We start from the raw sequence: 17,630 nt of genomic DNA, 5'->3' as shown, positions 1-17,630 counted from the left end.
TGATGTTTCTTGAAAGACTGTGTCTTTTTCATCTTTGTTTTTGCAGCACTTAGCACAGAGTATCAGAGGAACATAGGGAGTATTTGATATTTACTTGTTGAACAAATGTTGAATGATACATAGTCTTTACTTGTCTGTAGACCATGAGACCAGGTTAACAATTATTAGTTAAGGAAACCTTTTGGTTGTTTGACATTTGGATAAACACGGACCCAGGCTACACATACAATACTTTCCCAAATGCATAGCTTTATTTGCTAGACCCACCTTTAACTTGGTGTACTTTACAAAGCATAAGAGATATTTATAATATTTTTATGTGAACATTAGCAATGACTGTACACTAATAAATATTCAATCTATCCAAATATAAATACATGGTCTCAAAAGGTACATAATGCAAAATCTATAAAATGCATCCAGGGTAATTGGCTATGAACACATGGCACCATTTTCAAAATGTGAGAGGGAAAAACAAACCTAAACCAAACAGGCAGAAAGTCTGTTTGGTTTTTTTCAGGATAAAACACTGAGAGGTAAACTCTTGACACGTGTTCAGTTACAGCCTCCATGAATCTGAGCTTGAATGTGATTATACCATGCAAGGGAGAATTTTCAAACCACACCACAGAAATCAGTCAATTCTGATGTTTTCCTTCTAGGCTGGATGTTCCAGAAATCAGCCTTAATTAAAGATTCCAAAAGAGAATGTACAAAATGCCAAAAAGTAAGCAGGGATGATTTTGGATAAGTTGAGTAATAACATCTTCTGAATGATAGTTTTATCTTGAGGCTCCCAGTCTCACAATAATTATAGTTAGAAGTTATGCATCTGCATCTCTAGCCGGTCAAAATATCACATGATTTAGAAAGAGCTGATTTCAACACCATCCAATACTCTCCCTAAGAGTTTTATCTGAACACTGTAGAAAAATTAAATCTCTCTTACATCAGGGAATACCCTTCCCACAAAGTGTCCAAGAAGACTGCAGCTTGCTCAAAGTTGGAAAAATAATTAAAGGAAGCATTTAAATTTCTGCAGGACAATCTTTTAAAGCTGCTTTGAAGCCCATCTATAATTGGCTTCAAGCAACACAACTCTGGTAGGTTGAGTGAATCAAAGGGTTAATTACTCCTTTAGTAGCTTCAAAGTCATTAACTCTGATGAAGGTGAGGATACAGATGAGGAAAAATAGATCCTATTCCAAGTTGGAGGGCTTTGCTGCCAACTGGTCTATGCAGGAATGGCATGACTCACTGATGTTGCTGTGTTGCCTTCTTTTTTGGCTTTCTTGTGTCTTTCCCCTCTGCTGTACTTACCTCCTTGCAACCCCTTTCACCCTCAGTAGGAGGTAATGTTGAATAAAAATAGAGAAACTGCACCAGAGTCAGACAGAGGTGGGCTAGAATCCTTGCTCTATGCTTCCTAGCTCTGTTACTTCAGGCGGGTGTCCAGGCTTTTCAAGATCTAAGCTCCATTATCTGTAAAATGGGGGTAATAATAATCTCTCAGAGGTTGGTGTGAACTCAGGGTGAAGTGAGATTCTGCAGATAAGGCTTGTTGCTCAGTACATATTCACTTTACAGTCAAGTGCTCAGTTGACAGTAGGCATCCTTGTGTATCTTGGAAGCATCCCACTCAGTGCCTGACTCAGTTTCTATCCAGATGGTTTGAGCAAGAACAGACCCCTTGTTCCTCTCCTAGAATGTGGGGAGGCTTGAAGTCTCAACCTTAAAGTTCCAAATCTCTTGGGCCTAAACAAGCTTTGGTTTCTCTGCCAGGCCATACGGCCTGGCACAAGACTGCCCTCTGTTGATGAGGGAGGAACAGCGCAGACCAGTTCCTGGAGGCCTCGGGTGGTCTGTTCAGAAGCTAAGGGGAGGCAGAGTTACCCTTCAGGCTTGGTAGGAAAGGTGAGCATCCAAGTGGTAACAACCTGAAGCCTTTCTCTGTACCAGTTGGTTCCACCATCTGATGTCTTCTTTCTGCTAAGACACTAGGTACCCAACGCTCTGGCAGTGGGATCAGAATTGTTCACCCCAGTTCGTTGTGCTCCCTTCAGGGAGAGGGGTGGCCCTGTCCTCTATGAGCAGCTCATAAAACTGCTTCTCAGAATATCCGGCCTCTGATGGAAGAAGCTGTTCCATCATCCTCTAAGATAGGAAGCTGTGGCTGACGCAAATGTCAAGAGGCAGAGCTTACTCTTTCTGACTTGAATTAACGCATTCATTCTTGAAAAAGAGTCATGCTCCTTGTTCATCTTGCCCTGTATCCCGGGATTCTGTGTTGTCGGGTCAAATAAAAAAATCTCTTGACCACGAACTTTAGGTCTATGTTTAAGATAATAGTACAATAATCCAGGGTCCTACCCTATCTCACCCTTTCTCTAAGAAGTGCAAGAAATGTTGCCTGAAGGCTGTCAATTGAGGTTCGTGTGCCACATGAGATAAGAGGCTGGGGAGCGGGTAGAGACATGGCTGCTGCTCTGGCCCCACTCCCAGTCCAGTGGCTGAGCCTCCAGCCTGTGGCCCAGTGCCAGCCTTGGCCAGGCCGTGACTTCCACAGCAGCATAGGGACTGGAGCCATAGGCCAGCTCCCTCTGGGGAGTCCTGGGCTGGTGGTGGCTTTTAATGCTCTATGGAGGGAAGACCTTCTTCCTCAACTCAGGATCTGCAGCCCATGGCCTGCCACTGAGTCTCTTTTAAAGTCCTAATTCTGCGATTTCAGCAAGTTGACTCAAGAGTCTGGAGAAAGGTGGCCGGTCTTCTGGTTTCTAGACAGGGAAGAAAAAAATTCTATGAGTTCCTTGCACTGGTGTGTCACAGCTAATCCCAAAGAAAACCAAAATTTAGTAGCAATACCCTCTGCTGATTTTTAAATATGCTTCCCTATGTATTATATTTGAGGCCATTGTGTCTTGGTTATTAATAGCAGGTATTTTGAAATCATATGGCCTGCTTTTGAATCTCAGCTTTCCCACTCATTTGCTATGTGACCTTAGAGCAGGTTACTTAATCTCTTTGAATCTCAGTTTTGTCATCTGTAAAATGGGGATGATAATATTATCTATTTCATAAGACTGTTGTCAGAGTCAAATAAAATCACATATAAAAATGCAACATAAAATCAGTGCTAAATAACATGAAAAAAAGAAAATATTTAGGTATAAATTTCATAAAATATGTATATGACCTATATTAGGAAATATATAAAATTCTTAAGAAAAAAATCAAAGAAGATCTAATAAACTGAGAAATATTACGTATTTGTGGATAGGAAGACTTTATATTGTTAAGATGTCATTGCTTTTCATAGATAGGTTCAACACAGTCATAAGAATTGCAGCAAACAATTTTCTAGATACTGACAAACTGATTCGAAGCCTCATATGCAAAAGCAAAAGACTCAGAATAGCCAACACACCAGTGAAGAAGAGCAAATTTGAAGGACTGACACTCCCTGACTTCAAGGCTTACTTTAAAGCTACAGTAATCAAGAGAGTGTGGTATTGGTGAAAGACTAGACAAATAGATCAATGGAATAGAGTTGGGATCCCAGAAAGAGACCCACACAAATGCTGTCAAATCTTTGACAGAGAAGCAAAGGCAATTCAGTGGAGAAAGGGTAGTCTTTTCCACAAATGGTGCTAGAACAACTGGACATCCACAGTGACGCTAGACACATGCCTTAGCGTCACAAAAACTAACTCAAAATGGATCAGAGATCTAAATGTAAAATGCAAAACTTATAAAACATCTAGAAGATAATACAGGAGAAAATCTGGGTAACCTTAAGTTTGGCAATGAGCTGTTAGATATGACACTAAAAGCATGTTTCATAAAAGAAAAAAAATTGATATTGAACTTGGTAAATATTAAAAATTTCTGCTCTGCAGAAGACTTCTACTCTGTAAAGGACACTGTTAAGAGAATGAAAAGACAAAGCACAGGCTGGGAGGAAATATTTTCAAAACACATACCTAATAAAGGACTTATATCCAAACTATACAAAAACCTCTCAAAACTCAAAACAAAGGAAACAAATAATCCTATTTTAAAAATGAGCAAAGATCTAAACTGATACCTCATTAGAGAAGATATACAAGTGGAAAATATACATATAAAAGATGCTCAACCTATGCTAGGGAGTTGCAAATTAAAATAACAATGAAATACCTCTATACACCTATTGGAATGGCTAAACTCCAAAACACTGACAACACCAAATGCTGGTGAGGATGAAAACCAACAAGAACTCTCATTGCTGGTGAGAATGCAAAAATGGTAGCCATTCTGCAAGACAGTCTGGCACTTTTTTACAAAGCTAAACATAGTATTTTTATATGATCCAGTAATCATGCCCCTAGATATTTACCCAATTGAGCTACAAATTTATGTCCATATGAAAACTTGCACACAAATGCTGATAGCATCTTTATTCCTATCTGTCCAAAATTGGAGGCAACCAAGATATCCTTCAGAATGTGAATGGATAAACAAACTGTGGTATAGCCATATGATAGAATATTATTCAATGATAAAAACAAATGAACTATCAAGCCATGAAAAGCCATGGGGGAATCCTAAATGCATATTGCTAAGTGAAAGAAGCCAGCCTGAAAATGCTGTATACCATATGATTCCAGCCATGTGACTTTCTGGAAAAGGCAAAACTTGAACAATAAAAAAGTCAGTAGTTACCAGGGGTTTGGGAAGAAGGAGGGAAGGGATAAAGAGGTGAAGCATAGTACATTTTAGAGCAGTGACACTATTCTGTATGATATTATGATGGTAGATGTATGATTATACATTTGTTGAAACTGGTAGAACTGTACCACAAAAACAGTGAGCTCTAATGTAAATTATAGACTTTAGTTAATAATAAGGTATCGGTAGTGGTGGATTAAGTGTAACAAATGTACCACACTAATACGAAGTATCATCAATAAGGGAGGAAGGAATATAAGAACTCTCTGTGCTATCTGCTCAATTTTTCTATCTAAAACTTCTAAACAATGAAGCCTATTAATTTTTTTTTGAGAATGAAGTTATTTATTCTTTGAAGTTTTGAGTCTTCAAAGCAAAAGCAAGCCTGCTAATTTTTTTAAAAAAACTAATAGAAGTTTTAAAAAGTACTTAGTAAGTGCCAGCTGTCATAATTGTTATAGTATTTAATCCTTGTGAAGTGGGCTAGATTTGTTTTGTGTCCTTCTTTATATCTTCATTGTTTATTTCTTTGTTTCTGATGACAAAAGCTCTATGAACTTACAGTTCAAGAATCATTTAATTCTCTTACACTAAGGAAGGGGAGGTTTAGAGAATGGTCCATGATTAATGATAAAGAAATTGTAAAGTGGAGATGAAACCTATGTATCCTATGCTTTTTTGATCCCGCCTCATTATCCTTCAGTGATCTGAATTTCTGTTAACTCTCTATTCAGCAACTTTCAATTCTGGTTGACATTTCAAATTTCCCAACTCACTAAAGGACAATCTAAGACTCATGCTTATGTGGCTTAAGGCGTAGCCTGCCACCCAAGGGTACCTGAGATATTTGGGAGGATGCAGCATAATTGGCTCTCATCCTGAACAACTGTATAAATAAAATGAATTTTAATTCAGTCACTTTCATATTTTCACAGCACCAGGGAACTTCTGTTCACTAGTTTATAGAACTAACTTCATGTATATTTAATGGTTTTATGATGTTACAGATATTTTCTTCTCAAAAAGTTGGCATAGGCCTTATCCCCTCTTTCTCTCTGACAGTATGTTGATGGCTTGTGACATTATTATTATTGCAAATCAAATAATATTTAAGGTCCCTGCCAGCTATCTTCGGGATGGGGAACTCCTTCGGTTAAAAGATTCTCGAAGTTACTTTCTTGCTAATATATGTTATCGCCCCTACTCTCTCATCCTCTAAAAGAGTTCTTTTCTTTAGGGATGGAGGCACTCTTGATGTTGCACATTATAATGTGGGTGGAAACCACTTCCTTTACTGACCTCTTTCCAGCAATTATTCATAATCTGGTAGATATGCGGGGAGGCTAGTCGGGGCTTGTATAACCGAAATCCAGTGGTGATATCTTCCACTACCTCTGAGTTGCTTCGGTTTTCATATGGGATTTTGCCTTCGCTGAAGACTTCCCACATCAGCACACCTATGAGAAAGGGCAAGTGTAGCACAGCTAATGATAAAGTTCATAAATCCCAAACAACGAAGGTACATCCGGGAGTCACAGACTCTGTGACATTCAGAGTCAAGTCCCTACCCCCAGAAAGTACCATATCACACCACGGAGGCTTATTGGGCCTGTACTATTTCTTTTTCTTTTCATTAGAGGAAAGTTGATGTACAGTGTTGTGTCAATTTCTGCTGTATAGCCTGGTGACTCAGCCATACATATGTGTACATTCTTTTTCTCAAACTATCTTCCATTGTGTTCTACCCCCAACAGATTGGATATAGTTCCCTGTGCTGTACAGTAGGACTTGGTTGCTTACTCATTCTAAATGTAACAGTTTGCATCTACCAGCCCCAAACTCCCTGTCCATCCCACTCCCTCCTGCTCCCCGTTGGCAGCCACAAGTCTGTTCCCTATGTCCAGTGGGTACTATTTCTAAAGAACAGAGATTTTCCAGCCTTCCTAGTGGTAAAGGCCATTCAAGCTCAGCCCTTTGTTATGTCTAACTCAAATGCTAAAAGTTTCAGGGGACATAAACTCAGATGTCTACACACGATGTAGATGAATGGAGTGGATGAGGTCTACCTAATAGGGACTAGTGGAGACTGTGGAAAACTGGAGGTTGAAAGTTCTATCTTTGAAGGGACAGCTGTGATTTAGCCCCAGCCAACACAGAACACACGCAAATGAAGACTCAGGATTGCCATCTTTTCTCATTTTTAAAGAGAAGTCATAAATTTGGAGTTTTAAAATATGAACTCAATTTGATTTAATAGAAGTACTATGAAGACCAAGAAAACATCTTCAGGTGGTCCATTTTTGAGCTCTGATTTAAACTCTTTTTTCTTTTCTGCCCTCAGTGGGAATGTCACACCCAGCTTTATTATGTATTCATCTATTCATAGGAAGACAGAGTGGGAACAGAGCTTGCAGATCACCTAGTCCAGTGGTTTTCAAAGCATAGTCCAGAGAACCTGGGGCTAGAGTTTGCCTAAGTATGATGCCCCAAACATCTGAAGTTTCAAAAAATCATCTCAGAAGTTTGTTCAAATGGGAGATCCTGGGCCTCAGCCCACACCAATTGGATCAGAATTTCTAAAGGATCCTTAGAGGTGCCTCCAGAGTTTTGAAAATTCAGTAAATAAGACTGTTTAGCACCCCCATGATACCAGGATTTCTAGTGAGATTTATTTGGAAAAATGGGGGTTTGCTGCTCAAAGCTGGCTGGAAAACTCATGTAGATCTTGTAATGCATTGATATGGAACTGAGTAAAGCCCAAAGTGGCTAGGCGACTTGTTTAAAATAGTGCAGTGAATTAGGGCAAAAAACCTTACAATGCATGACAAAGCCCAATGGCCTCGAGGCAGGCACCAGGCTCTCCTTCATCCAGCTTTCTGTTTCTCAGGCTTCCCATCCCCATTTTCTCACCCTTTCTCTTCTGCTTTCTCAGTCAATCTTATCTTTGGACACTTCAGATGACACATCCTAAGAAGGAATGCGTGTTAGCTCAACCCTTTAATTATAAGATGCAGCAGAAAAGTCCTAGGCTGAAGCTCTGTGGCAGAATAAACCCATTCAGAGTCAGCAGGCGAATGTGACAAATCGGCCATGGCTGCAAAAATCTCTTCATGGGATACTTGGCTTGATGCAGCATGACCAGCTCTATCACCCACAGAGAGTGGCGGTACATCAGCCAGACCCTTCCTAGTTATAGGCATCAGAGAAAGGAGGGTCTGAGATTGCTCTTGTGAAGTTTTATGTCTTCTAAGTTCATTCTGTAACTCAAATTTGACGAACAAAGCCATAGCTGTGCCTGTTGAACAGGGGAACTATTTTAAGGAACAATTTAGAAGGATTCAAAATTAACAAACCATTTGGTTGTAGGAAATGGATATTCTAAAATGCTGCAGAAGATGAGTTAATTTTCCAAAGAGATTGAATTAGTCATCTCAGAGAGACCTTCCCAGATCATGCTATTTAAAACAGACCCAGTGGATAAGCAATGAGGTCCTACTGTATAGCACAGGGAACTATATCCAGTCACTCGTGAGGGAACATGATGGAGGGTAATGTGAGAAAAAGAATGTATATATGTAACTGGGTCACTTCGCTGTACAGCAGAAACTGATAGAACAATGTAAATCAACTATAATAAAAAATTTAAAAAGCAGACCCTCCCTCCATTCCAGTCACTCTTATCCCATTACTGTCTTGTTTTATTCATAGCACTTACTTATCACTACCTGACTATCTTATATACATATTTGTTAGCTTATACACATGATTGCTATCTGTCTCCTCTTAAAATTTAGCTCCAAGAGAATAAGAGTCTTTTCTATCCTATGTACTCCTGCTTTATGAGCCCCTAAATTAGCTCCTGGCACATAGTAGATGCTCAATAAAATAATGCTGAATGAATGGGTAAAATACTTACTGAGAGTTAAGAGTAGAAGTAAATATAAGGCTGGAAAAAAACATGGTCCCTGCCCTCAAGGAGCTCATATTCTAATCTCCTGACTCCTCTAGTTTTTGATCTCACAGCAGCTGTCACCGGAATCCTGTTTTCACTTTTATTTTTACTCCCCCCCTCATTTCAAATATGTCCAAGAACAAATGCAGCAATGAGGGCCTCTTCATTCTTTTCAGAGCTGTTTTTACAGACTCTCAGTGGGAAGTGCTCACGATCCAGCATTCAGGGCAAGCAGGGCTGCCTAAATTGGATACATAAGACAGCTGACCCACAGTCCCCTGTCACATGGGAGTGGGGCCAGAATGGCACTTACCAAATGACCATACATCCGACTTGCTGCTATAGCGATTGAAAGAGAAGACTTCTGGGGACGCCCACTTCACTGGGAATTTGGTGCCTGTGGAACTGGTGTACTGGTCATCAAGGACGAACCTGGGAGGAGAGTGGGGAGAGATTATCCGAGTGTCCTGGGGGCCATCCTCAAGACTCTGCCGAGGCCACATCCTCATGATTACCTTGTCATCCCAAAGTCAGACACCTTGATGACTTGGTTTTCTCCAACTAAGCAATTCCGGGCAGCCTGCAGAGGAGATGTGCAAACAAAAAGGAAAAGAAAACTTGGTGGGTAATCAGTAATTAAGGAGTCTCCTATAATCACAGTCCTTTGCTTTTCTCTGTGTTGTGGTACAGGGGCAATGAGGGGCTTCGCAAATGTTAATTAAGCTTCGCTAGTGCCTGATGGAAAGTTGAAAGTATAAGATCGTTTATCAGAATGAGTAAATCTGGTCTTTTATCTTCATTCCTGGGATTATCGTAAGAGAAATCCAGGGTGTTGTATAACCGATAATAAGCTCCAGTGTAAACTGGTACTAGCCTTAGGGATGGTATGAAGAAGCTGTCACCCATTTGACTCAACTAAGAATTTGTTGAGGTTGCTAATTCTCTTAAAACTATTCCTCAATAGACAGCATACTTGGTCCCTAATTCATTTCCCAGGATGTTGCCTTGGAAGAACCCTTACTTATAAAAGATTCAGTGAGTCTCAAATTTTCTTGTGCCTGCAAATCCGGGCGGGGGGACATATTAAAATGAATATTCCTGAGCCCCAACCTCAGAGATTCTGAGATGGTTCTAGGATTACCCCAGCATGATCCTGGTAGATCCTTGGATAACACTTTGAGAAAACATGTGCTTGTCAATTTCCCTCATTTTACCAAGGGGAAACTGAAGTACAGAGAAGTTAAGAGGGAGAGGCCAATAGCTTCATTTTAGAAGAATGTAAACTCTACCTCAGAAGGTGAAAGTTAGAGGTGGGGCTGGGAATAGAGCCCAGACCTGAGTCTCAAGAAGCATTTACCCGTGAGGACATCCCAGAGTGGGTGGAGGAAGGAAGAAGTTGAGAAGAGAAGGGAGATAGCTTATGCCTTGGTACTGATTCATGCATCCCCATCTTGGTAACTCTCCATTTCAGTGGGATAGGCCCCTTCACCGGGCCCATAGGTGTTTGCCCTGCATCCTCTTACCAGGTCTCTGTGGATGACACCTGCCTCTTCTAGGTAGGCCATCCCCTCACACACGTCCAGACACATGCCCAGCAAGGTCTCTGCAGCAAAGAGCCCCCGTTGGTTGCGCAGATAATCTGACAGGCAGCCGTGTTCCATAAACTCAAACACCAGGCAGATGGGGGCCTGCTCCAGGCACACTCCATAGAGCTGGACCAGTTTGGGATGAGAGAGTTTCCTGGAGAAATATGGCAAGGGGTGAGATGGTCTAAATTCCTTCTTCCCAAAATACACTCCCTCCTCCAAACAAAAATGTGTCATTGAGCTGAGACCTGAAGGATGGCAGGGACTCAGCTGGATGCAAGGATGAAGGAAGGCCAGTGTGACTGGCACATTGTGGAAGCAGGGGAGAGATGGGTAGCAGGTGATATTGAAGAGGGCCAGACCATGGTGGGCCTTGTAGGCCATAGTGATGCATCTGGTTTTATTCTCCATGCCGTAGGAAGCCATCCCTGGACTTGAGCAAGGAAGTGGCACAAGATGGCATCAGAATGGTATTTAAAGAGCACAGCACACAACATCTCTGCCAAAGCGTCTCTGCCTACTCTTTCCTTGCCACTCACATCATGACTTCAGCCTCCTCTATGAAGTCCTCTTCTGACATGGCCCCTTCCCGAATGGTTTTGATGGCCACCTTGTCCTTGTTGAGCCAGTAGCCAAGATGCACCAACCCAAACTGCCCGCTGCCAATCTCCTGCACAAATGTGAGCTCCGAGGGGTCAATCACCCATTTCCCTGAAGGAGAAAAAGAGGGTTTTCCAGAGTTGGCAAGCAGTAGAAATGAGGTATAGGACAACCACGAGACTACTATATAGCCCTGTATAGAATGTTAGCTGTTGTTAATATAACTTGACAATGGCAAATGGCTTAAGTGTTTATACTTAGAACTATAGATGGATAAAAGTATCTTTTTCCCCTAAATAGTAACATGTAATATGCATTGAAAACCATGAAAAATGTGTGTGGGGAAGACATGGAAAGAGAAAGGAGGATGGCATTAGTTGAGATCTTAAAGAAAGTAGTCAGAAAACTAAATATAGGACTATGATATGATCCAGCAATCCCACTCCTGGGCATATATGCAGACAAAACTACAATTCATAAAGATACATGCACCTCTATGTAAGTATTACTCACAATATCCAAGACATGGAAGCAAACTAAATGTTCATCAGAAAGTGAATGGATTAAGAACATGTGGTACATATATGCAATGGAACACTACTCAGCCATAAAAAAGAACAAAGTGTTGCTATTTGCAGAAACATGGATGCATCTAGAGATTCTCATACTAAGTGAAGTAAGTCAGAAAGAGAAAGACAGATACCATATGATATCACTTACATGTGGAATCTAAAATATGGCACCAATGAGCCTATCTACAAAACAGGAACAGACTCAATGACATATAGAACAGACTTGTGGTTGCCAGGGGTGGGAGAGGGAGTGAGATGGAGGGGAGTTTGGGGTTAGTAGATGCAAACTATCACATCTAGAATGGATAAGCAATGAGGTCCTACTGTATAGCACAGGGAACTATATCCAGGCTCTTGGAATAGACCATAATGAAGACAATGTAAGAAAGGGCACATATATATATATATCTGGGTCACTTTGTTGTATAGCAGAAATAGCACAACACTGTAAATCAACTATAATTTTAAAAAGTCAATAAAAGGGTTCTAAGGTTCCAACCATCGCCTACATCCATTTGAAAACACTTTATTGTCATTTTTCACATAGAGCGAACTTTATTTGAACTGGTCATTCATTCATTCTCCATCTAGAGCATCCATTATATACATTGCACTCACTATGCCTTAGCAGGGGTAAGTGCATTCCAAGAGGACTGGTACAGAGCTACAAGCTAGCACAGGGCCTGGCACATAGCAGGCTCTCAGTAAATATTCAGTAGGAGTTCCCATGGTGGCTCAGTAGTTGACCAATCTGACTAGGAACCATGAGGTTGCAGGTTCGATCCCTGCACCTTGCTCAGTGGGTTAAGGATCCGGCGTTGCCGTGAGCTGTGGTGTGGGTTGCAGAGGCAGCTCAGATCCTGCGTTGCTGTGGTTCTGCCATAGGCCGGTGGCTACAGCTCTGATTCAACCCCTAGCCTGGGAACCTCCATGTGCATCAGGAGCGGCTCAAGAAAAGGCAAAAAGACAAAAAAGAAAGAAAGAAAGAAAGAAAGAAAGAAAGAAAGAAAGAAAGAAAGAAAGAAAGAAAGAAAGAAAGAAAGAAAGAAAGAAAGAAAGAAAGAAAGAAAGAAAGAAAACCACCATTCTCGAAGATATAAAATGAAAGTTACATCAGCCTTCTCCTTGGCCAGTACAGTTTGGACCAGGGGGTGCAAACTCAAATAACTTCAGCCTTCAGGCAGAAAATCACAAGTGGGTAAAGTAATTCCATAGGACAAGATGGAATAGCAGGGCCTATGGCACTGGACATGCACATCCTGCCTAAAAGCATTCAAAAAATGTCAATACAGTGCTCTGGAGACCAACACTTCTGGATGATGCTAGCTTCGAGCATGTGCAATGGACCCATACCCAAGAAACTAGATGATACAGAAGTTCTAGAAGACAGGCAAGAACACAGTGCTATAGCATGGGTTTCTAATATTTTTTTTTCTACTAGCATTTAACAGAATGCTCTGTACAAAGTAGGTGCTCGGTAAATGCTTCATTGAAAAACTGTTACCTAAAAACCAATGGCCATTGATTTGACCTAGAAGGCTGGTGTAACTTTAATTTTATATAAATGTATATATATGTGTGTGTGTTTGTGTATACATATATGTAATACATAATATATAATATAATAATATAGTATAATAATATAATAATGTTACCCACACACATTATAAATGTTCACCTGTGCACACCATGTCTAGATACGCAGTGTACCTCTTTAATGATCATTTTAAGTCTGGGAAAGCCCATCCAGAATTTGCCCAAGACTTTTAGGGATGTGAGTTAGTACAAATGCATAACATTCCCCATTGCACTGCTTACCATATCTCAGCCCTGCTGTGACTGGGGCTTTCTGCCTCCAGGAACAAACTGGATACCGGAGTCTAGTAACCAGACCTGAGTTGATTAAAAAGTGAAAGGTGGTCATTAAAGCTTTACTGGGGCAACCATCCGAGTCAAATAACCAGAACAAAAATAATCCAATACAAATGGGATTTTTATTCTGGAAAACAAATTTCAAAGCCCAATCACTGATATTACATCCTCCTGGAGAAGAGGCATAATAATATCACAGATGGTGAAATCCCATGATTCCAGCAGCAGAATGTGCTTGTAGAAAATATGTAATATCCTCAAATCTGTGGCATCCTTTTCTATTTGAATATTTAGTTATTATTAGTTATTATTGACAGTCAGTTTGTCTGAGATGAAGAAACCCAACTGGGCATTTGCATTTTTGTCCAAGTTCCCCTGCGAGGGTCGCCCTCCGGCCTGTGCGCTAGAACTCACCTCCTCCGTTGTGTTGGTGATAATTGATGAGGAGAGGGATGGAATCAAACACATATTTTTCAGCCACGTAGTATCGCTTGGGGTTGTCGTTTGTTTCTTTGATGTGATAGTGCTTTATACAAGGGTTGTTCTCACTTAAACAAATGAAACAGGAATGCCGTGGTTATTAAGAAGCAATGTTTAGACACACAAACGTCTGCTGGTAGCAGATTCCTATTGGCTTTGTTGTTTACCCTCTCATGAGGTTGGCAGGTATATTTCAACTTATGTGTCCGTCTTGACAGCTTGGCCCTGGGTGCTGTCTTAAGAAGGACTCTAAGGCTGCATCTGGACCTGGTTAGAATCAGTACCATGATGGATTGATGAGGTTTCTTCCAAAACCACAGCATGGGGAATGGTCTCGTATGTGCTGTATTTGTCCTCCCTGATGGGTGGATTTAACTAATCATCAGTATATGTTAAGGAAGCATCTCAGCCCCTTTTGTACTTATTTGGCTTTGTGTATCAAAGGTAACATAGCAGCTCTGACTGCTATCCTTAGAAAGTCCTGTTCTCAAGAATGGTCCTTGGCTGGCTTCGGAGAACTTGAATTTCAGGAGGCCTCTCACCTTCTTTAATGGATAAGGATGCCTCCTGTGCCTTGGTTGTTTGTGTAAACAATGTGATTTATGCTCAGTGTTTGCTTTTCTTTTGGGAGTCTAGAATTTTGCTGTGTACTGGGCACAGGGTTCCTATGTGACCAGCCCCCATTGAAAACCTTGGGTGCGGAGTCTCTCGTGCACATTCCCTGTGGACTCCATTTCACCTCTGTTGTTGCACTTGAGGAATTAAGCACATCCTAGGCGACTTACCTAGGAGATGACTCTTGAAAGCTTGCATTTGGCTTCTGGATTTTGCCTCAATTGCCTTTCTTTCTGCTTTTGCTTTCTATCCTTTCACTGTAGTAACTCTTAGCCTCAAATACGACTACACACCAAGTCCTGTGCGTCGTCCCAGTGAACCACTGAACCTGAGACAGTCTTGGGGACCCTCCAACACAGACTTTACTTCTCATTCCTTCTCCATGATTCCTCGTGGAGTTCCACATTTCCCGGCTGTGGCAGAGGCACGGCCCCTTTGTGATGGGCACTGCCTTCTTTCCCAACTCTGGGCAGCACCTTTCTCTTCACCACCTGTCTAAACCCCGCTCCTACTTCAAGCTTACAGATGCCTTCCACCTCCAGCAAATATTCCCAAGGATACTTCAAAGATGATTTCTCTCTCTTCTCTTAATTCTTATTGGCCTCTGGTCATTGCCATACTGCCAAGTTCTTACTAATTTTCTTTTCTTTTCTTTTTTTGTGTGTGTCTTTTGTCTTTTGAGGGCCCCACTTGCGGCATATGGAGATTCCCAGGCTAGGGGTCCAATCAGAGCTGTTGCTACTGGCCTACGTCACAGCCACAGCAATGCCAGATCCAAACCACATCTGTGACCTACACCACAGCTCACGGCAAGGCAGGATCCTTAACCCACTGAGTGAGACCAGGGATTGAACCTGTAACCTCATGGTTCCTAGTCGGATTTGTTTCCGCTGAGCCATGACGAGAACTCCTCTTGATAATTTTCTAGTTAGAAGAGAATTTGAGACCTGGCTAGGCTCTTAGACATCTTTTTACTGAAAAGGCAACTGTGGTCTAGAGGGGACAGACAACCGGTGAGGGTCTTGCTGTTGGCCAGCTGGAGCTTGAGGGTGGCTTGACCACTGGGTTCTGTTGTCTCAGAAAAAGCCACCAGCTCTGTATGTGAAAGGAGCAGAGTATCACCTGCCTCCAGGGCTATAATCTGTAAGGTTTCTGGCACGTACTAAGGATGCAATAAATGCTAGGTAGCTTTATTAGCAGAGCCAGAACTAGAATTCCTATTTTCTCACTTACAGCACAACTATCTTTCCTGTAATTCTTTGGATTAAGTTATAAACTCATGAGATACAGGGCCAGGGATTTTATTTCTTTAGAGCTCTGCTCTCAGGGATGCTAATGGGGAAGAGAGGCTGGTGTCTGACCCCACCTCTGTCACTTTCCAGCTGAGTGACATTGGTTCTGTTCTTAGTCATGCTGGCTTTGGTTTTCTCAAGGGGATCAGGGGAAACCCACCATTTCCAGGGATACCCCCCACTACTTGCACTGCCTCATGTTGCTCTGTGGGTGTCTGTCGCTCACCCACTCAGGGCTGTTCCTTCCCACTTTACTGAGCTGAGTTAGCACCATACCTCATGATGGCCTTGGTGAACACAGACACTGTGTATGTTCCTGGAGTCCTGGAATCTCGTACCATGAATGCTCCCTCTTTGCCCTGGAGTGGTAAGAAAGAATGGAAAATCAGTGATGCCAGGAAAACAGGCTCATGCATCCAGCTCCACTTTCTTGCCTATGAAAGGAGAAAATATTATAGGTGGCTTGGCTCAGCGCAGACTTTCAGTAACAACAGCTGCCATTTCATTTATTCATTCAAGAGACATTTCTTGAGCTCCTGCCACGTGTCCAAAACTGTTCTGGTGATGACGTAAACAGTACACAAAGGCAAACAGACATTAGCTCCTCCCTCTTGGAGCACATTGCAGATACTGTCCAACCCTCACCACAACACTGCAACCTAGATGTTATCCTCGGTTTCCCCATGAGGATGCTAAGTGCCACAGAGCTGAAGTGACTTTTTTTTTTTTTTTTGTCTTTTTGTCTTTTTAGGGCAGCACTTGTAGCACACTGAGGTTCCCAGGCTAGGGGTCCAATTGGAACTGTAGCCACTGGCCTACACCAGAGCCACAGTGGGGAGAATGGAAAGCCCCAGAATGTACCCTTCACCCATCTGACAATTTCACCAGTGCTCATGAAATAACTACCAAAAAAATGGAGGGACCAGTTTCTTCATTTCTGGTAGGGATTTGAAATATTTTTTAATGATTTTTATTTTTTCTGTTATAGTTGGTTTACAGTGTTCTGTCAATTTCTACTGTACTGTAGAAATTTATACTCAACTGTGTGTGTATATATATATATATTCTTTTTCTCACATTATCCTCCATCATGTTCCATCCCAAGTGACTAGATATAGTTCCCTGTGCTATACAGCAGGATCTCTTTGCTTATCCACTCCAAATGCAATAGATTGTATCTATTAACCTCGGACTACCAGTCCATCCCACTCCCTCTCCCTCCCCCTTGGCAACCACAAGTCTGTTCTCCAAGTCCTTAACTCGATTTTGAGTACTTCATGTCAGTGCTCTGAGTTTGTGCTGTAAATTTGTGCTGGTGATATTTGCGAAACTTATTACTATGGTTTACTTAATTTAGGCATAGTGAGGGCCGTAAGTGAAGGCCAGAGATAGGAGCCTCATGAGGGGGGGCACACATTTATAGCATAGAGAGCAAAGTATTTATACAAAGATGATATTATATATATCCTTTTCCAAAAAAGGAAAAAAAAATGTGTATATATTTTTTGGCCTTTTTTGGCCACCCTGTTGTATATGGAGTTTCTGGGTCAGGGATCACATCGCTGGATCCTTAACACACTGTGCTGGGCTGAGGATCAAACCTGTGTCCCAGCACTCCCAAGATGCCACTACTCCTGTTGCTCTACAGTGGGAACGTCAAAGCCTATATAATTTATAACAACATAAGCCCCTCTACCCCAATCCCAAAGGTGGGCCATCTACACATGAAAATAATGCACACAGATGTCCGTGCTTGTTGTTGGAATCCTAGAATCTCAGGGTTAGAAAAGGCCCAAGCCAGGGTTATCCCAACCTCAGTTCTGCGGCCACTTGGGGCCCAGTAACTCATCCTGTACATTATAGGATGTTTATCAGCATCCCTGGCCTCCATCAACTGGATGCCAGATATTGTCACATGTTCCCTGGGGGACAAAATCAACCCTGGTTGCAAACC

At 41.7% G+C, this 17,630-nt stretch overlaps 1 protein-coding gene across 2 annotated transcripts in view; it reads right to left on the bottom strand.

The window, feature by feature from the left end:
- Positions 1–229: 229 nt before the first annotated feature.
- Positions 230–17,630, bottom strand: part of ITK (IL2 inducible T cell kinase) — a 70,918-nt gene continuing 53,517 nt past the window's right edge. For both annotated transcript variants that reach the window (XM_047776174.1, XM_047776261.1), the window contains 9 exons: positions 15,953–16,035; positions 13,704–13,837; positions 13,236–13,310; positions 10,785–10,956; positions 10,183–10,399; positions 9,175–9,239; positions 8,973–9,091; positions 6,007–6,164; positions 230–2,774 (listed from right to left, as the gene is read on the bottom strand). In XM_047776174.1, coding sequence (XP_047632130.1) covers positions 2,703–2,774; positions 6,007–6,164; positions 8,973–9,091; positions 9,175–9,239; positions 10,183–10,399; positions 10,785–10,956; positions 13,236–13,310; positions 13,704–13,837; positions 15,953–16,035 — 1,095 coding nt within the window. In that variant the 3' untranslated portion in view covers positions 230–2,702. The remainder of the gene's footprint in view (positions 2,775–6,006; positions 6,165–8,972; positions 9,092–9,174; positions 9,240–10,182; positions 10,400–10,784; positions 10,957–13,235; positions 13,311–13,703; positions 13,838–15,952; positions 16,036–17,630) is intronic.

The sequence above is a fragment of the Phacochoerus africanus genome, chromosome 1 (assembly GCF_016906955.1).
Source record: "Phacochoerus africanus isolate WHEZ1 chromosome 1, ROS_Pafr_v1, whole genome shotgun sequence".
NCBI classification, from domain to species: Eukaryota; Metazoa; Chordata; class Mammalia; order Artiodactyla; family Suidae; genus Phacochoerus; species Phacochoerus africanus.
Note: the sequence above shows the minus strand (reverse complement) of the source record. Positions and strands in the feature narration are given on the sequence as shown.